This window comes from Oncorhynchus gorbuscha, linkage group LG06 (genome assembly GCF_021184085.1).
Source record: "Oncorhynchus gorbuscha isolate QuinsamMale2020 ecotype Even-year linkage group LG06, OgorEven_v1.0, whole genome shotgun sequence".
Classification (NCBI taxonomy): domain Eukaryota; kingdom Metazoa; phylum Chordata; class Actinopteri; order Salmoniformes; family Salmonidae; genus Oncorhynchus; species Oncorhynchus gorbuscha.
Genome location: NC_060178.1, coordinates 29288780 through 29310051, shown reverse-complemented (window position 1 = coordinate 29310051; position 21272 = coordinate 29288780). Strand labels below are relative to the sequence as shown.

Genomic DNA, 21272 nt, shown 5'->3' with positions numbered 1-21272 from the left:
GCTTCTTTGGAAGTTGCTCCTTGGTTGGGGTATTTGGGTATGAATCACATTCATCCCTCTTTATTACACTGCAAGCATATGAGTGAGTTTCAACAATGCCTATTTTCTCCTTGGAAGTTTCAACATCCATTATCTCAGCAACAGTTTGGTCGTGTCCTGATTCCATGCTACGAGCTATGAAGACGATAGCAGGCTAACTTAACTACATACGCCAAAACTTTTAGAATAGCTAGCTTGTTCATTGGAAATCGTGAAAAATATACTTCAATGGTTTGATTAATTACACAAGTATTCAAATTAGCTACATTGTATGGCTAGATATCATTTTTTGTGAAAAAACTAACTAAATTGCAACCGTAGTCTAAAACTATAAACTGAGAGAACCCTAAAATTGTTTATCAGCTAGAAATGTAACACCCTCTCATGCCACCATCTTGAGTGCCCCTCGCACATCATGCACCCCCAACAGAGCGAGAGAGAGCAATAACGTGTTGCACATATCTGCACAGATGTGACGTAGTATGCAACTTCCAGGTATTTCTTCACATTTTATTACAAAGGGGCATTAAAATGGATTTTTGATCACAATTAAATAACAAAAATATAGTCATTACATAAGTATTCAGCTGTCTGCGTCAATACATGTTAGACACACCTCATGGCATCGATTACAACTGTAAGTCTATAACTTTGCACACCTGGATTGTGCAATATTCACCTATTATTATTTTAGCAACACATCTGCCACGTTGATCCTCAACACTGGAGCCCCTCAGGGGTGTGTGCTCAGTCCCCTCTGTACTCCCTGTTCACCCACGACTGCATGGCCAAGCATGACTCCAACACCATCATTATGTTTGCAGACGACACAACAGTGGTAGGCCTGATCACCGACAACGACGAGACAGCCTAAAGGGAGGAGGTCAGAGACCTGGCCGGGTGGTGCCAGAATAACCAGAATATCAACGTAACCAAGACTAAGGAGATTATTGTGGACTACAGGAAAAGGAGGACCGAGCACGCCCCCATTCTCATCAACGGGGCTGTAGTGGAGCAGGTTGAGAGCTTCAAGTTCCTTGGTGTCCACATCACCAACAAACTAGAATGGTTCAAACACACCAAGACAGTTGTGAAGAGAGCACGACAAAGCCTATTCCCCCTCAGGAAACTAAAAATATTTGGCATGGGTCCTCAGATCCTCAAAAGGTTCTACAGTTGCAACATCGAGAGCATTCTGACTGGTTACATCCCTGCCTGGTACGGCAATTGCTCGGCCTCCGACTGCAAGGCACTACAGAGGGTAGTGCGTGCGACCCAGTACATCACTGGGGCTAAGCTACCTGCCATCGAGGACTTCTATACCAGGTAGTGTCAGAGGAAGGCCCTAAAAATTGTCAAAGACCCCAGCCACCCCAGTCATAGACTGTTCTCTCTACTACCGCATGGCAAGCGGTACCGGAGGGCCAAGTCTAGGGCGAAAAGGCTTCTCAACAGTTTTTACCCCCAAGCCATAAGACTCCTGAACAGGTAATCAAATGGTTACCCGGACTATTTGCATTGTGTGCCCACCCCCCCAACCCCTCTTTTACACTGCTGCTACTCTCTGTTTATCATATATGCATAGTCACTTTAACTATACATTCATGTACATGCTGCCTCAGTAGGCCAGAACAACCAGTGCCCCCGCACATTGGCTAACCAGGCTATCTGCATTGTGTTCCGCTACCCGCCAACCCCTCTTTTACGCTACTGCTACTCTCTGTTTATCAGTTGGTAGAGCATGGCGCTTGTAACGCCAGGGTAGTGGGTTCGATCCCCGGGACCACCCATACGTAGAATGTATGCACACATGACTGTAAGTCGCTTTGGATAAAAGCGTCTGCTAAATGGCATATATTATTATTATTATATTATTATTATATATATTATATACAGTGGGGCAAAAAAAGTATTTAGTCAGCCACCAATTGTGCAAGCTCTCCCACTTAAAAATATGAGAGGCCTGTAATTTTCATCATAGGTACACTTCAAGTATGACAGACAAAATGAGAAAAAAAAATCCAGAAAATCACATTGTAGGATTTTTAATGAATTTATTTGCAAATTATGGTGGAAAATAAGTATTTGGTCAATAACAAAAGTTTATCTCAATAATTTGTTATATACCCTTTGTTGGCAATGACAGAGGTCAAACGTTTTCTGTAAGTCTTCACAAGGTTTTCACACACTGTTGCTGGTATTTTGGCCCATTCCTCCATGCAGATCTCCTCTAGAGCAGTGATGTTTTGGGGCTGTTGCTGGGCAACACGGATTTTCAACTCCCTCCAAAGATTTTCTATGGAGTTGGGATCTGGAGGCTGGCTAGGCCACTCCAGGACCTTGAAATGCTTCTTACGAAGCCACTCCTTCGTTGCCTGGGCAGTGTGTTTGGGATCATTGTCATGCTGAAAGACCCAGCCACTTTTCATCTTCAATGCCCTTGCTGATGGAAGGAGGTTTTCACTCAAAATATCACGATACATGGCCCCATTCATTCTTTCCTTTACACGGATCAGTCGCCCTGGTCCCTTTGCAGAAAAACAGCCCCAAAGCATGATGTTTCCACCCCCATGCTTCACAGTAGGTATGGTGTTATTTGGATGCAACTCAGCATTCTTTGTCCTCCAAACACGATGAGTTGGAATTCGGAAGTTAGTGTTGCAACCGAGGGCAGAAGCTTGTGTGGCATACTACTTCGTGGCAGAGCCATTGTTGCTCCTCTACATTTCCACTTCACAATAACAGCACTTACAGTTGACCGGAGCAACTATAGCAAGGCATACATGTGACGAACTGACTTGTTCGAAAGGTGGCATCTTATGACGAAGACACTGAGCTCTTCAGTAAAGCCATTCTACTGCCGTTTGTCTATGGAAATTGCATGACTGTGTGCTTGAATTTAAGCAACAGGTGTGTCTGAAATAGCCCAATCCACTCATTTTAAGGGGTGTCCACATACCTTTGTATACAGTGCATTCGGAAAGTATTCAGACCCCTTCCCTTTTTCCACATTTTGTTACGTTACAGCCTTATTCTAAAATGGATTAAATACAATTTCAAATCCTCAATCTACACACAATACCCCATAATGACTCTGTGAAAACAGGTTTTTAGATTATTTATTGTATATATATAGATATCTAAAAAATTAACAGAAATACCTTATTTACATAAGTATTCATACCCTTTGCTATGAGACTCAATTGATGTTTCCATTAATCATCCTTGATGTTTCTACATCTTGATTCGGAGTCCACTTGTGGTAAATTCAATTGATTTGTAAAGGGGCAAACCTGTCTATATAAGGTTCCACAGCTGACAGTGCAAGTCAGAGCAAAATCCAAGCTATGAGGTCGAAGGAATTGTCCGTAGAGTGCTGAGACAGGATTGTGTCGAGGCACAGATCCGGGAAGGGTACCAAAACATTTCTGCAGCATTGAAGGTCCCCAAGAACACAGTCACCTCCATCATTCTTAGAAGGAATAAGTTTGGAACCACTAAGACTCTTCCTAGAGCTGGTTGCCCGGCCAAACTGAGCAATTGGGGGAGAAGGGCCTTGGCCAGGGACCCTATGGTCACTCTGACAGAGCTCCAGAATTCCTCTGTGGAGATGGTGTTATCCTTCTGAAAGGTTCTAATCTCTGCAGCACTCCACCAATCAGGACGTTTTGGTAGTGGCCAGACGAAAGCCGTTCCTCAGAAGGCAGATGAAAGCTCGCTTGGAGTTTGCCAAAAGGCATTTAAAGGACTCTCAGACCATGAGAAACAAGATTTTCTGGTCTGATGAAACCAAGATTGAACTCTATGGCCTGAATGCCAAGCGTCACGTATGGGAGGAAACTTGGCACCATTCATATGGTGATGCATGTTGGTGCATCGTGCTATGGGGATGTTTTTCAGCTGCTGTGACTGGGATGCTAGTCTGGGTCAAAGGAAAGATGAATGAAGCAAAGTACAGACAGAACCTTGATGAAAACCTGCTCCAGAGCGCTCAGGACCTCAGACTGGGGCGAAGGTTCACCTTCAAACAGGACAAAAACCCTAAGCGCACAGCCAAGACAATGCAGGAGTAGCTTCAGGACATGTCTCAATGTCCTTGAATGGCCTAGCCAGAGCCCGGACTTGAACCCGATCTAACATATCTGGCGAGACCTGAAAATAGCTGTGCAGCAATGCTCCCCATCCAACCTGACAGAGCCTGGGAGGATCTGCAGAGAAGAAGGGGAAAAACTATCCAAATACAGGTGTGCTAAGCTTGTATCATACCCAATAAGACACAAGCCTGTAATCGCTGCCAAAGGTGCATTAACAAAGTACTGAGTAAAGGGTTTGAGTACTTATGTAAATGTGATATTTTCGTTTTTTTCCTTATACATTTGCAAACATTATGGGGTATTGTGTGTAGATTGAGGGAGGGTTGGGAAAACAATATAATCCATTATAGAATGAGGCTGTAATGAACAAAATGTGGAAAATGCAAGGGGTCTGCATACTTTCCAAATGTACTTAATATACAGTAAGTTATATTAAATCCAGACAGGAACTATTATTTTATCAGTTGACCTAAATCATACCCTCAATAAGATTGACAGACTTAGTATTAAAATAGGCACATTTAGAGAGTGTCCAAAGAGGCTGAAAAATGTCATCTCTACAAATAATTTACAGGACACCTGGATTACTATTCCCAACTACAAAATACTATTATTTTTTTTCTCAAAGTAAGAAAAGCTATTCAAGAATTAACTACATTTTTTTCCCTAAAATGGATGTAACAATTTTTTGGATTAAAAATGCATGCTTTATTATGGTATCATTCTTAATTACAGCAGTAGAAAATACACTGAGTGACAGGATTTGGAGAAGGTACAGAACCGAGAAAAGCTGACCCCTGGTGAATATCTTGCCGCTTTCACAAAAACAAATACACACTAAGCCAGTTATAATTTTGAAAGATACAAATGCGGTTATTAGAACCAATGCAATTAATAACAATTGTGAAAGCTTTATGAAAAGATGTATGTAAATCAGAATTAAACAGGAGGACAGATCCTATAGCCTTCTTAGACTCAACAACCCTTTAGCAATTATCAGTAGACAAAGAATCACTAAAAACCAAGATCACCCCGCCCAAAAAATATATTATATACTGTTAAAACATTCACACGGAGAAAAGCACCCGGAATGGATGGCTTTCCGATTAGAATTCTATTTCAGATTTTGGAACAACGTTGTGCCCCTATTTACACATAACAACATCAAGCAGTTTATTTCAGTTATATTAAAACCAGTCCCCTGCTGATTATAGACCAACATTTTAATACATTGTGACAAAATAATAAAAAACCTTAAGCAATAAAATGGCTAAAGTCTTTCCAGACCTGATACATATCAAACAGGGTTTATTAAAACTAGACACTTACAAACAAATACAAGAACATGTTTCAGTTTAATACAATATGCAAAGAAACTGGATATAGATCAATGTCCGATGCCACATTTTTTTTGACCGTCTTGAATGACCTTTTGTTTTATTCAAAACTTTGAAAGCTTTCAACTTTCCAGTGGAAATAATACATTTTATACAAATGATTATAAATGTCCTAAAGCAAAAACATACACAAATAATGTATTCTGATGAAATTCTCCCTGAGGAACGGCTTTCGCTTTAGAAAGGGGCACAAGACAGGGGTGTGCCCTCTCCCCCTTCCGGTTTGCACTGGCCATTGAACCGGTTGCAGAAAGAATTAGATAGGACCCAAACGTAACAGGTATCAGTATTGGTAAACATGAATATAAACTAAAACTTATTTGCAGATCTCCTGATTTATACCTGACCAATATGAATACTCTAAAATCATTAAAAAATATATATTTAACCTTTTATTTAACTAGGCAAGTCATTTAACTTTTTATGGCTGCAGGGGCAGTATTGAGTAGCTTGGATGAAAAGGTGCCCATTGTAAACGGCCAGCTCCTCAGTCTCAGTTGCTAATATATGCATATTATTAGTAGTATTGGTAGGGAAACACTCTAAAATTTCCAAAACTGTCTGAATATTGTCTGTGAGTATAACAGAACTGATATTGCAGGCGAAACCCTGAGTAAAATCAAAACAGGAAGTGGCATCTATGTTCCATAGCCTCCCTTTGCTGGATTTAAAGGGATATGAACCAGATTCCTTTACCTATCGATTCCTCAAGGTGTCAGTCTTCAGACACAGTTTCAGGCTTTTATTTTGAAAAATGAGCCAGAACGATAACATCGCGTCAAGTGGTCACATGAGTTTTGCTCGCGCAACAGAGTTTGGATAGCTATTGCTTTTTCCTCTCCTACTGTGAAAGACATTTGCGGTTGATATATTATTGATTATATATTTTAAAAACGTTTGACATGTTTCTGTGGACATGATGGATATTATTTGGAATATACGTCTGCGTTGTGGTGACCTCTCTTTCCTGTGGATTTCTGACCATAACGCGACAAACAAACGGAGGTATTTTGGATATAAAAATCATCTTTATGGAACAAAAGGAACATTTGTTGTGTAACTGGGAGTCTCGTGAGTGAAAACATCCGATGATCATCAAAGGTAAACGATTAATTTGATTGCTTTTCTGATGCTAAGTATACTTAATGTTTTGTCGTGCGATCGATAAACTTACACAAACGCTTGGATTGCTTTCGCCGTAAAGCATAATATCAAAATCTGACACGACAGGTGGATTAACAAAAGGTTAAACTGTGTTTTCCTATATTGCACTTGTAGTAATATTGTAGTAATATTTATTGAATATAGCGCTATGCTATTCAGCGGTTGTTAATGACACTTATCCAGATAGGGGATTGCAGCCATAACAAGTTAAGAACAAATTCTTATTTACAATGACGGTCTAGGAAAGGTGGGTTAACTGCCTTGTTCAGGGGCAGAACAACAGATTTTTACCTTGTCAGTTCAGGGATTCAATTTAACCAACCTTTGGTTACTGGCCCAACACTCTAACCACTAGGCTACCTGCCCCCCCTTCACACAAAAAATATAAACAAATGTATATATGGGGAGTGGGGGATGGTGACTACTGACTACTAATAGGGGAAAATCACAATCTACAGCAATCCTTAGTGGTGAAACGTTCCACAGTAAGAAAGGAAGGGGGAACTAACAAAGTCACTGACAACAACCAAAACTAAACCGGTGGGGTTTTAGGAGGGGTTCTGAAAGACACTCATGGGGGGTGTCCACTGAACGTTGACGAGCAACAGGTGGGACTTAAGACACCATGAGCGCGCACAAACTTTTCCCAAGAACAGGCAAACAAAAGAAAAAACCCACACCAAACTTAAAGACAGGAAGCTAAGCAAAAAATGGAGCACAAAAATACCAGTGAAGACATTCTTTAAAAAAAAAGTATGATCGGTCATAAAAGATTGTATGGGCATATAAAATTCATAGAATAAAAAATAAAGTTTCAAATCTACGTAGTCTGAGGGTGGTTTTAACCTTCCAGACTTGGAATTGTATCAACTTTCTACCCAAGGCTTTTATATGCGACATATAGTTAAATGCACTAAAGAGGAAAAATGGGTACATATTGAAGAATGCATGCTCATCCCCAGAATATTTCTGTCTATTTTCAAAGTATAAAGCTAAGAACATTAACAACTTCAAAGTTAAATGCTAACAATATGCAAGAAAATTATATCTATTCTATAAGAATCAATATCACTCCCTAAAAACACAACCATATGGAACAATCCTTGGATATCTTTTCAGAATTCACAGCTAAATTGGTCCATATGGAAAACTAAAGACATAGAAACCGTAAATTACTTGGTAACAGGAAATAAATGTATTTCCATTACACAATTAAAAAGCAATTTTGGATTGACAAATGTAGATATAAAATACATATACAAATACATGCGACTTAAGATACATATCACAAGCATCCTTAAGGGAGTGTTATTTAAGTCAGAAAATGCTTTTCATATGATAGGTAAGAATGTGGAAGTCTGCCATCTGCAGGCACTAGAGATGGGGTGTGGGCATGCAGGTCTGGGCAGATGAGGTGTAGTCGCTGTTTGTGTTCATCTGTAAATTGATGTTCTTTTGTGTATGTTTATCTGGGGTATAAAAAAATGAAACGTATAAATCATTTATAAATTAAGTGTTCACCTTTTAATTACTACAACAAAGATGGCCGCCGGTCCACCCACGTTGAATGTCAAATGTATATGGTCATGCCTATTCTATTATTTATATGATTTCAATAGGTTTCCTATGGAGGATTGAAAGTATATTTTAAAAACAGGTATTCCCATTCGTCAACATTCTCCGTGTAGACCTCTATCTTTTTGTTACCATTTTTCAAATTTGATTTTTGTATTTTGCTTCAATTTTAGTACATTTATTAGCCAAAACATGACACCCACTCTGTATTCAAGAGCATGTTGTGTCTCAAACGATGGCGGGCACAACCCAAAAAAGCTTAGATGTCAAATGGGCAAATATGTATGGTAGGTTTCATTCAAATCGAAAGGGGTGTTGTCAAAAAGTGATTGAATTCAAATGGATTTACCCTGTTTGATTTATTGCAGCTCCTCATTCATTACCCCCTCTATGTAGATAGGCTCTGGGGTTTCCCTCAATATATCATGGGAGTTGTAGGCTTTGTTAGAGCATGAAATAACTTGACACTTATTTGGCACAACAGACCAGGTAACAAAAGTCACTCATTCCCTGGCCCAGACAGCCATATTGACACTGATACTAGTTACACAAGAATTTCCAGAAACTCTGTCAACATGCCTGCCTGGTGAAAATATAACTGTACTCTTTGTAATATTGTTGGCTCCTCCCCTCTGCCATTCCCCACTGCAGTACATTCTGTACACATAGCCTATGATTCAAACTAGTGACCACAGATGATGATGATGTTTGATCACCAAGGAGGACTAAGACTGCTTTTAAATGTGCTTGGGGCTTAGCAGCACAGGCAGATCATTAGATGAGAGATTTTGCCTGGGTGCAGTGAACATGGCCAAGATGGGGAGTGCAGTGTGTGAGAGTGGTGTGCAAACACACAAGCCCATTGAGGGCGTGCTGGGACAGTAATTGAATGCATGTGTTGATGTCTGGCATTGGTGACGTGGCTCACTCATTCTCAATACTCATGAGCAATGTACACACACACTCTGTTGTCTTCATTATTATTCCCCATCATGTGACCCAGATTAATTTACTCTTTTGAAAATTGTGCACAGAAATGTAATTTTAAGATACGGTTAGCCTATAGCATTCTAGGATTAGAATTCTAGGATTTTTTTTCTCAGTTCCCTGCAATAAGGAAGTTATTGACCAGTCCACGAGAGAAGTGTCATTCACTTGAATAGGCTCATTTCAAATCAATTCAAATTGTATTTGTCACATGCTTTGTAAGCAACAGGTGTAGACTAACAGTGAAATCCTTTTCCAACAGTATGCGTGTGTGTCAGTATGCGTGTGTGTGTGGTAAGGTGTGTGTGTGTGTTGGGATGTAAGTGCATGGTGCATGGGTAGAGTCCAATATGTGTGCAGGTAGCCATTTGATTGCTAAATAGCTAGTCTTCTTTAGTTGTCTTAGAAGCTGTTCAGGATCCTGTTGGTTCCCGGCTTGGTGCACAGGTACCGCTTGCTGTGCGGTAGCAGAGCGGTAGCATGGTTTGGGTGGCTGGAGTCTTTGACAATTTTTGGGCCTTCCTCTGACACCGCCTGGTGTAAAGGTCTTGGATGGCAGCTCGGCCCGAGTGATGTACTGGTCTGTACTCACCACCCTCTGTAGCACCTTGTGGTTGGGTGCCTTGATGCAGCCAGTCAAGACGCTCTCAATGGTGCAGCTGTAGAATTATGCTAATTTGGTCAAAGATATTTTGTTCAGTACAATGCTTGATCACTGGCTACAGACTATAATCATGGTGTAATCTAGTGTTTCTGACAGATAATCAGAGTGCAAAGTAGTGTTTGCATTCAACATGTCTTAAATATAGACTTACAGACACAGTGCTCTTCAAAATTGGGCTGTCATTTTTCTGACCATGCAGTCTCTATGTAAAAGTTGTCCATATTGGTTCTGAGTAAGTTGTATAAGTTTGACCTGTTGCTTACCCTCTCTTCTCTCTCTCCTCCAGGGCTTTGACCCTCCCCATCAAAGTGATACCAGAACGGTTTACATTGCAAACCGCTTCCCTCAACACGGCCATTATGTCCCTCAGCGGTTTGCAGACAACAGAATCATATCATCCAAGGTAAGGCCGCGTTGTTGAATCCCTAGCTTTTGTGTCAAGTGTCAACAAATGTTCAAGTTACTCAACCACTTAATTTCAGTGTCAGACCACTCAGACTCTGACGTTTGTTCTCCCCTCTCCTCTCTTTAGTACACCGTTTGGAATTTTGTTCCCAAGAATCTGTTTGAACAGTTCAGAAGAATAGCCAATTTTTATTTTCTCATCATATTCCTGGTCCAGGTAAGTGCTTTCCTCAGCACCCAGTCGACCATGTTTCTAATTGTTGCTGGCCTGTGTGACGTGACTCGGTTCTATTTAGTGGGCAGTAACCAACAATTGCTGTGTGCTCTTGAGCTGGTTGGTGGAGGTCCCAAGCAGCTAACCTTCAGTATGTATCAGCCTACACAGAGACCACACGGTTTCTTCAGATATTCTGAAGCTTTCGATGGCCACTACTGTGTCCAATTCTACATTTGTTCATTCATTATACTTATTCATTATGCATTTTCTGCGATAGATGGCATCAGCTTATGAATTGGCCAGAGTGTTTTCAGGTTATATGAGGAAACCACATTATTGCCAGCTGTGGTTTCCTTTGACATAATCTCTTTATTTTCCAGCTAATGATAGATACCCCCACTTCCCCTGTCACCAGCGGACTTCCTCTGTTCTTTGTCATCACAGTAACTGCCATCAAACAGGTGAGAGTATTAACATGTATAATTCCTCTTTTTTTCTAAAACATCAACCGTATATTCAGAAAATTAAATATGGCTGCTTATCATATATACTTTGTCTAGATGTCAGAATGTCTAGAGCAGGGCTGCCCAACCCTCTTCCTGGAGATCTACTGTCCTGTAGGTTTTCAGCCCAAACCCTTATTTAGCCTATCGGATTCAGCTAGTTAAGGTCCTGTTGAGCAGCTAATATATGTAGAATCAGGTGTGTTAAATTAGGGTTGGACTGAAAACCCACAGGACGGTAGATCTCCAGTAAGAGGGTTGGGCAGCCCTAGTCTAATCTCATCCCTTCTTTCCTTCCCTCCCCCCACCACTCAGGGCTATGAGGACTGGCTGAGGCACAAGGCGGACAACGAGGTGAACGGGGCGCCTGTGTTTGTGGTTCGTAGTGGCAGCCTTGTGCAGACTCGCTCAAAGAACATACGAGTGAGTCACCTCACTGTCATAATGAGTCCTTCCTTGTACAGCACACCATCCTAACACTTAGCAAACCTTACACCCACACACGGATGTCACACAAATGGTTATATTTCACATAACTCCCACTTTTGGCTGGTGCTTTGTACCACTGTGTTAAAGATTTGTCAGTAAACCAATTGGCCAGGAATGTGAAAACAAGGTACCCCCCCACAGACAAGTCTGTTGCTACATTATTTGCCTAAATGTTGGTTATCTACTCACCAGGTAGTTATTGAATAAGAGCATTTGTTCCCAATTAACAAATGTTAGCCAGATGTAGCTAGCCAACTATTCCCCGATTTCAAATGTTTAAGATGCAAGTGCATCGGTCCGCGGATCCAAAATCAGTCAGAAAATAGATTCAAACTTTACGAATTTGCCGGGTCACACTTTTTTTCTTCCCATTACATTTTCTACCTCATCTTTTGTGCCAACTGATGCGTCCTCTCCTCTTCATTGTCGAATTGCATGTAACTGTGTTGACAATATCAGCAGCCTAGTCAAACTGCTCACTGTGCCCTGCTTTGCGCGCCTACCAATGCAAGGTACACCTGATATTAGGCTTTATTAATTGAGTGACAACCTTTCTAATGGTCTAGGTTATTGTTATGTGTTTTACCGGAATAAAAGTAAGCTATCGGAGACATAACTCATCTGGCTATACTGTACCTGCTGAACGGGGCTTAAAATAGATTTGATTTTCATTGTTCAGGTTCATCATCAGCAAATAGTTTTGGTAGTTTTGCTTTAAACAATCAATGATTATGGTCATTTTTAGATATACAGGGTGAAGTTGATCATTTCATAACGAGGACACCAATCTCTTTTGCGAGGCACACTGCATGGCCGACGCGAGAGGAGAAGATCACTCCATTAAAAACATCCAAACTTCAAGACCATTCGACTTTAAGAGAGGGTGTAATCCAATATTATGTCTATATATTCATTGGCAGTTGCATAGCTATTTTGTAAACAATAAATATTGATACATTACTAGCTAAAACACTTAATGTGTAAAAATGACAAGTTAATTAGTGGGTGACAGGGATTGCAGAACCAAACTGTGGGTACAAAGACTACATTTCCCCCTGTAATCTGATAATGGTAGTGGGGTGGTAGATGCCTAGTCTCCCTTCAGCTCCGGTGCCTACATAGTGCATGCACCAAAGACATACATCATTTACACACACACACACACACACACACACACACACACACACACACACACACACACACACACACACACACACACACACACACACACACACACACACACACACACACACACACACACACACACACACACACACACACACACTTAGAGAAGTCTGCTCAGACAGATCCAGCTCATGAGTTCCATCAGCAGCAGATTTGAATTTAGAATGGTAAATGAATGTGTTTTGCAACAAATGTTAGTGTATCGCATCGATTCGTTCTCTAATCAAACCGAATCGCACTGAATTGTTTCAAACTAAAATGTATTGTTCCTGTATCGTATCGAAGCCCATCTATCTAGATCCATATCGAATCATCTTGAAAGGGAAAGATTAGCACTAATCTTTCATTTATTTGGATAATTCATTTTGAAGGTAAAATAAATCGTACATTAAACTGCCAGAAGATTCCAGAAGTGTATTCAAGGGCTGTTTTAGTTTATTGTTTTAACAGTTCTGCAGCTGGAATGTATCAGTTTTCACATGGGAAAAACTGTATTCTTTTTTTAAAACAGTGCATGGTGACATTTACTATTGAACTACACTGTCCTTCAGAAAATATTGGATTCTGAGGTCATTGATTTCATGGGGGAGTTTTGCTTCTCATTCATCTGTTGTGACCTGTCTTTCTGTGCTGTCTACTCAGGTGGGGGATATAGTCCGGGTGGCCAAAGATGAGACATTCCCAGTGGACTTGGTCCTCTTATCATCGGACCGAGCCGAGGGGACGTGTCACATCACCACAACCAGCCTGGACGGAGAGACTAATCTGAAGGTTGGGCTTTTAATCTTCTTTCCCCGCTCTCGCTTTTGTTCTCTCTGAGCCCTAAAAGGATGATCCCCTAAAAGGATTAGCTTTCCCCTCTCATAGGGGGAGGACAAACTGCTCTTTTCATGGCCTGTCTCCATCCTTTCATTTCCCTGAACTAGTACTTATGCATTCTATCGCGATATCGTGTTTTTGCCAGAGGAAATATCTAATTATCTGCTTCTAATCAAAATGATTCTGCCCTATAACTTCTTCATCAATTTTTCTTCTTTTAATAAATTGGTCATATCATTAAAAGTATCAGGGAGCCCACTCTGGGAATTTGACGTTTGAAGAGTATATTGCCACAAACAGAATATTTTTTTGACAACTGCAATGTATTCTTTCTTGTGCAATCTCAGGAGTGTAGCCTCTGTCATCTTTCTGTGCCAGCTACTTGTCTTTTATGGCTGTTTGTGTTGCAGTAATGACATTAGAATCCAATGGGGATTCTAGCTTTCTCACTGTGTGGGTTAGAGCAACAAAAGGTTGCACATGGGTAAAGGCGTCAGCATGCTTCTGTTCGCCTGGCGCCTAGTCAAACTCTGCTAAGCGAACGAGTGTGCTCGCATACTCCCTTAAAAACAAAAAGAGCTTAAATAATACTGTTTGTCCATCTTGAGACACCGTAGCCAGTCCCTGCCACAAAATAGTCTATATTAATCTTAGATAACTCAAGAAATGTGTCATTGATTTTGATATTTTTGCAGATTACATCATAGTCACGCAATTTTACATCTAACACAATATGTTTTGGTGCAGTATTTCTCAAGTGCAAAAATTTGCATGAGAATTATTCAATAAAACACTTAATTGAAGAATCCCTACTGTTGACCAAGCACCGACGAAGGGCCATAGACCTCGGCTACCGACTTCGGCTTACCTTCATTAAAATGTTTGTGTGCACCAACACCTGAAAATGTCACAAAATGTCATCATAATATATGCACAGACCGTTGCTGCTGGAAAGCATGCAGAAAGACTCCTTTAGCCACCAGATTGGATTTTGCCCCTCAGGCAGTCATGGAGTGGTTCAGTTCAATTATAAATTGAAACCTAACAAGCCTCGTGGCCTTCAACCTGTCAAACAGTTGACAGAGGCTGGAGCTGTGGAACGGTTGCAATTTGTATGGCACTATTGAGCTACATTCATTGGTAAATCATTACAATGTACGAGGCTATTTCTTTGTCGTCTAGGCTCACTGTCTCATTGTAAATGTTTTTATTTATATTCTATAAAAGTGCTACCTTTGTCCCTTTCCATAAAGATATCCCTACTCTCTCTTTGGTCTTGTAGACTCATTACTCTGTGCCAGAGACATTGGTGTCTCAGTCGGTGTCCAGGCTAGAGGCCCTACATGCTGTGGTGGAGTGTCAGCAGCCAGATGCAGATCTTTATAGGTACGGTACAGTCACAGCTACAGTCCAGAACAGAAGACCTTGCTCTTACTGGCCAGTCAGAACGCTGAGCTCTCCTTTCACTGTCCTCATAACTCAGTGTTACTCGCTATTTTTTGTAAGGGGGCCACTTTGAGTTGAGACAATCATTCAGAGGGCTGCACAGATCTTTAATTTGGTGTACTTTTTCTTCCAATATTATCAATTATAAATTGAGAGCAAATTCAGAGTAATAGAGCACATACAATTGATTTGAAGCCCAGCGCATCACAAATGTATACATACACACATCAAATAGGCTACATCACATGTATATATATGACCCATATCAAGGGTAACCTCAGTAGTTGGATGAGCGAAAATGTCCCTTATGCTCCTTTAATGAATTCATTCTAAGTATATACAGTGGGGCAAAAAAGTATTTAGTCAGCCACCAATTGTGCAAGTTCTCCCACTTAAAAATATGAGAGAGGCCTGTAATTTTCATCATAGGTACACTTCAACTATGACAGGCAATTTATTTATTTTTTAATCCAGAAAATCACATCGTAGGATTTTATACTTTGTTATATACCCTTTATTGGCAATGACAGAGATCAAACATTTTCTGTAAGTCTTCACAAGGTTTTCACACACTGTTGCTGGTATTTTGGCCCATTCCTCCATGCAGATCTCCTCTAGAGCAGTTTTGGGGCTGTTGCTGGGCAACACGGACTTTCAACTCCCTCCAAAGATTTTCTATGGGGTTGGGATCTGGAGACTGGCTAGGCCACTCCAGGACCGTGAAATGCTTCTTACGAAGCCACTCCTTCATTGCCCGGGCGGTGTGTTTGGGATTATTGTCATGCTGAAAGACCCAGCCACATTTCATCTTCAATGCCCTTGCTGATGGAAGGAGGTTTTCACTCAAAATATCACGATACATGGCCCCATTCATTCTTTCCTTTACACGGATCAGTCGTCCTCGTCCCTTTGCAGAAAAACATCCCCAAAGCATGATGTTTCCACCCCCATGCTTCACAGTAGGTATGTTTTTTTTTGGGATGCAACTCAGCATTCTTTGTCCCCCAAACACGACGAGTTGAGTTTTTACCAAAAAGTTATATTTTGGTTTCATCTGACCATATGACATTCTCCCAATCTTCTTCTGGATCATCCAAATGCTCTCTAGCAAACTTCAGACGGGCCTGGACATGTACTGGCTTAAGCAGGGGGACACGTCTGGCACTGCAGGATTTGAGTCCCTGGCGGCGTAGTTGTTACTGATGGTAGGCTTTATTACTTTGGTTCCAGCTCTCAGCAGGTCATTCACTAGGTCCCCCTGTGTGTTTCTGGGATTTTTGCTCACCGTTCTTGTGATCATTTTGACCCCACGGGGTGAGATCTCGCGTGGAGCCCCAGATCGAGGGAAATTATCAGTGGTCTTGTATGTCTTCCATTTCCTAATAATTGCTCCCACAGTTGATTTCTTCAAACCAAGCTGCTTACCTATTGCAGATTCAGTCTTCCCAGCCAGGGGCAGGTCTACAATTTTGTTTTTGGTGTCCTTTGACAGCTCTTTGGTCTTGGCCATAGTGGAGTTTGGAGTGTGACTGTTTGAGATTGTGGACAGGTGTCTTTTATACTGATAACAAGTTCAAACAGGTGCGATTAATACAGGTAACGAGTGGAGGACAGATGAGCCTCTTAAAGACATTGTTACAGGTCTGTGAGAGCCAGAAATCTTGCTTGTTTTGTAGGTGACCAAATACTTATTTTCCACCATAATTTGCAAATAAATTCATAAAAAATCCTACAATGTGATTTTTCTGGATTTTTTTGTTGCCCCACTGTAGTTTGTTGGTTATCCGTATGAGGCGATCCAGGAGTGCTTTGGTCAGTCTGTTTCTCTGTTTTTGTTTCAACATGTTCATTGTTGAAATGTTGCTTCACATGAATAAGTGCTGACAAAAAAATGTCACTCTTTGCACACACTGCTTCAGAAGTGGATACGCTGTTTCTGACACAAGGCTCCAGGGTAACACCTGATCTTAGTTCACCTTGCAATGTGTCATTTTCCTGCAGCTCTACTCTCTCACTCTCTCTTCCTGCACGGTCAGGACAGAGGACTGTTATGACTGGGGCCAGAGATGACACTGGCACATGAAATGGGTTCTCAATGAAGTTGAAAAACTCCATGATATCCTTGAATCTTGACTTAAACTCCAACTTCAACTCTTCCAACACACGCACAAATGCATCATAGCTAAAATGTTGCAATATGTCTGGGTTGGATGTGGTGACTGCTCTGAGTTTTGGGAAATTAACAAACTGTCAAGTATGAAGAGTGTGGGGATTTTATTTTGAAACGTTGTGACCACACGCAGCATTTTGCCCGGAATTTTAGCTTTACCTTGGAGCTGGAGATTCACTGTATTCAGGTGATGTCAGTCAAAAAAGGCAGCTTTAATATCCACTGTGGATCATCCAGCTCTGGCTTCTCTCTCCCCCTTGCTTGCAACAAATTCACAGATTTGAGGGAGGAGGGATGTTTCCAAAACTCTGCCACGAGACAGCCATCTTACCTCATTGTGAAATATCAAGTCGCCGTATTCTGTCTGGGTTTCCTCCAGCAACTCACGGAATTGCAGGTGATTCCGTGCCCTCGCAATAATAATGTTCACCACGCGCACGACTTGCTGCATCACATTCTGTAAGTCAGTCTTTGAGTTTAGCCACAAGTGCTTCCTGATTTACATTTACATTTAAGTCATTTAGCAGACGCTCTTATCCAGAGCGACTTACAAATTGGTGCATTCACCTTATGACATCCAGTGGAACAACCACTTTACAATAGTGCATCTAAATATTTTAAGGGGGGGGAGGGGGGGTGAGAAGGATTACTTTATCCTATCCTAGGTATTCCTTAAAGAGGTGGGGTTTCAGGTGTCTCCGGAAGGTGGTGATTGACTCCGCTGTCCTGGCGTCGTGAGGGAGTTTGTTCCACCATTGGGGAGCCAGAGCAGCGAACAGTTTTGACTGAGCTGAGCGGGAACTGTACTTCCTCAGAGGTGGATGAACGCACTGCCCTTATTTGGGTGTAGGGCCTGATCAGAGCCTGGAGGTACTGAGGTGCCGTTCCCCTCACAGCTCCGTAGGCAAGCACCATGGTCTTGTAGCGGATGCGAGCTTCAACTGGAAGCCAGTGGAGAGAGCGGAGGAGCGGGGTGACGTGAGAGAACTTGGGAAGGTTGAACACTAGACGGGCTGCGGCGTTCTGGATGAGTTGTAGGGGTTTAATGGCACAGGCAGGGAGCCCAGCCAACAGCGAGTTGCAGTAATCCAGACGGGAGATGACAAGTGCCTGGATTAGGACCTGCGCCGCTTCCTGTGTGAGGCAGGGTCGTACTCTGCGGATGTTGTAGAGCATGAACCTACAGGAACGGGCCACCGCCTTGATGTTAGTTGAGAATGACAGTTTGTTGTCCAGGATCACGCCAAGGTTCTTAGCGCTCTGGGAGGAGGACACAATGGAGTTGTCAACCGTGATGGCGAGATCATGGAACGGGCAGTCCTTCCCCGGGAGGAAGAGCAGCTCCGTCTTGCCGAGGTTCAGCTTGAGGTGGTGATCCGTCATCCACACTGATATGTCTGCCAGACATGCAGAGATGCGATTCGCCACCTGGTCATCAGAAGGGGGAAAGGAGAAGATTAATTGTGTGTCGTCTGCATAGCAATGATAGGAGAGACCATGTGAGGTTATGACAGAGCCAAGTGACTTGGTGTATAGCGAGAATAGGAGAGGGCCTAGAACAGAGCCCTGGGGACACCAGTGGTGAGAGCGCGTGGTGAGGAGACAGATTCTCGCCACGCCACCTGGTAGGAGCGACCTGTCAGGTACGACGCAATCCAAGCGTGGGCCGCGCCGGAGATGCCCAACTCGGAGAGGGTGGAGAGGAGGATCTGATGGTTCACAGTATCGAAGGCAGCCGATAGGTCTAGAAGGATGAGAGCAGAGGAGAGAGAGTTAGCTTTAGCGGTGCGGAGCGCCTCCGTGATACAGAGAAGAGCAGTCTCAGTTGAATGACTAGTCTTGAAACCTGACTGATTTGGATCAAGAAGGTCATTCTGAGAGAGATAGCGGGAGAGCTGACCAAGGACGGCACGTTCAAGAGTTTTGGAGAGAAAAGAAAGAAGGGATACTGGTCTGTAGTTGTTGACATCGGAGGGATCGAGTGTAGGTTTTTTCAGAAGGGGTGCAACTCTCGCTCTCTTGAAGACGGAAGGGACGTAGCCAGCGGTCAGGGATAAGTTGATGAGCGAGGTGAGGTAAGGGAGAAGGTCTCCGGAAATGGTCTGGAGAAGAGAGGAGGGGATAGGGTCGAGCGGGCAGGTTGTTGGGCGGCCGGCCGTCACAAGACGCGAGATTTCATCTGGAGAGAGAGGGGAGAAAGAGGTCAGAGCACAGGGTAGGGCAGTGTGAGCAGAACCAGCGGTGTTGTTTGACTTAGCAAACGAGGATCGGATGTCGTCGATCTTCTTTTCAAAATGGTTGACGAAGTCATCTGCAGAGAGGGAGGAGGGGGGGGAGGGGGAGGAGGATTCAGGAGGGAGGAGAATGTGGCAAAGAGCTTCCTAGGGTTAGAGGCAGATGCTTGGAATTTAGAGTGGTAGAAAGTGGCTTTAGCAGCAGAGACAGAGGAGGAAAATGTAGAGAGGAGGGAGTGAAAGGATGCCAGGTCCGCAGGGAGGTGAGTTTTCCTCCATTTCCGCTCGGCCTTCCGGAGCCCTGTTCTGTGAGCTCGCATTGAGTCGTCAAGCCACGGAGCGGGAGGGGAGGACCGAGCCGGCCTGGAAGATAGGGGACATAGAGAGTCAAAGGATGCAGAAAGGGAGGAGAGGAGGGTTGAGGAGGCAGAATCAGGAGATAGGTTGGAGAAGGTTTGAGCAGAGGGAAGAGATGATAGGATGGAAGAGGAGAGAGTAGCGGGGGAGAGAGAGCGAAGGTTGGGACGGCGCGATACCATCCGAGTAGGGGCAGTGTGGGAAGTGTTGGATGAGAGCGAGAGGGAAAAGGATACAAGGTAGTGGTCGGAGACTTGGAGGGGAGTTGCAATGAGGTTAGTGGAAGAACAGCATCTAGTAAAGATGAGGTCGAGCGTATTGCCTGCCTTGTGAGTAGGGGGGAAGGTGAGAGGGTGAGGTCAAAAGAGGAGAGGAGTGGAAAGAAGGAGGCAGAGAGGAATGAGTCAAAGGTAGACGTGGGGAGGTTAAAGTCGCCCAGAACTGTGAGAGGTGAGCCGTCCTCAGGAAAGGAGCTTATCAAGGCATCAAGCTCATTGATGAACTCTCCGAGGGACCTGGAGGGCGATAAATGATAAGGATGTTAAGCTTGAAAGGGCTGGTAACTGTGACAGCATGAAATTCAAAGGAGGCGATAGACAGATGGGTAAGGGGAGAAAGAGAGAATGACCACATGGGAGAGATAAGGATCCCTATGCCACCACCCCGCTGACCAGAAGCTCTCGGGGTGTGCGAGAACACGTGGGCGGACGAAGAGAGAGCAGTAGGAGTAGCAGTGTTATCTGTGGTGATCCATGTTTCTGTCAGTGCCAAGAAGTCGAGGGACTGGAGGGAGGCATAGGCTGAGATGAACTCTGCCTTGTTGGCTGCAGATCGGCAGTTCCAGAGGCTACCGGAGACCTGGAACTCCACGTGGGTCGTGCGCGCTGGGACCACCAGATTAGGGTGGCAGCGGCCACGCGGTGTGGAGCGTTTGTATGGTCTGTGCAGAGAGGAGAGAACAGGGATAGACAGACACATAGTTGACAGGCTACAGAAGAGGCTACGCTAATGCAAGGAGATTGAATGACAAGTGGACTACACGTCTCGAATGTTCAGAAAGTTAAGCTTACGTAGCAAGAATCTTATTGACTAAAATTATTAAAAATGATACAGTACTGCTGAAGTAGGCTAGCTGGCAGTGGCTGCGTTGTTGACTTTGTAGGCTAGCTGACAGTGGCTGCGTTGTTGACACTACACTAATCAAGTCGTTCCGTTGAGTGTAGTAGTTTCTACAGTGCTGCTATTCGGGGCTAGCTGGCTAGCTAGCAGTGTTGATTACGTTACGTTGCGTTAAAAGAACGACAATAGCTGGCTAGCTAACCTAGAAAATCGCTCTAGACTACACAATTATCTTTGATACACAGACGGCTATGTAGCTAGCTATGTAGCTAGCTACGATCAAACAAATCAAACCGTTGCTGTAATGAAATGAAATGAAAAATGTGATACTACCTGTGGAGCGAAGCGGAATGCGACCGGGTTGTTGAGTGCGGAAGTTCTATTCAGTAGACGTTGGCTAGCTGTTGG

General features: G+C 43.0%; 1 protein-coding gene across 3 annotated transcripts in view; it reads left to right on the top strand.

Moving 5' to 3' along the window:
* The window catches only part of LOC124037794 (phospholipid-transporting ATPase IF-like), a 74249-nt gene that overhangs the window by 18417 nt on the left and 34560 nt on the right, over window positions 1–21272 (top strand). For all 3 annotated transcript variants that reach the window (XM_046352865.1, XM_046352864.1, XM_046352866.1), the window contains exons 2-7: window positions 10207–10323; window positions 10453–10542; window positions 10923–11003; window positions 11361–11468; window positions 13362–13490; window positions 14821–14924. In XM_046352865.1, the coding sequence (XP_046208821.1) occupies window positions 10207–10323; window positions 10453–10542; window positions 10923–11003; window positions 11361–11468; window positions 13362–13490; window positions 14821–14924 (629 nt within the window). The remainder of the gene's footprint in view (window positions 1–10206; window positions 10324–10452; window positions 10543–10922; window positions 11004–11360; window positions 11469–13361; window positions 13491–14820; window positions 14925–21272) is intronic.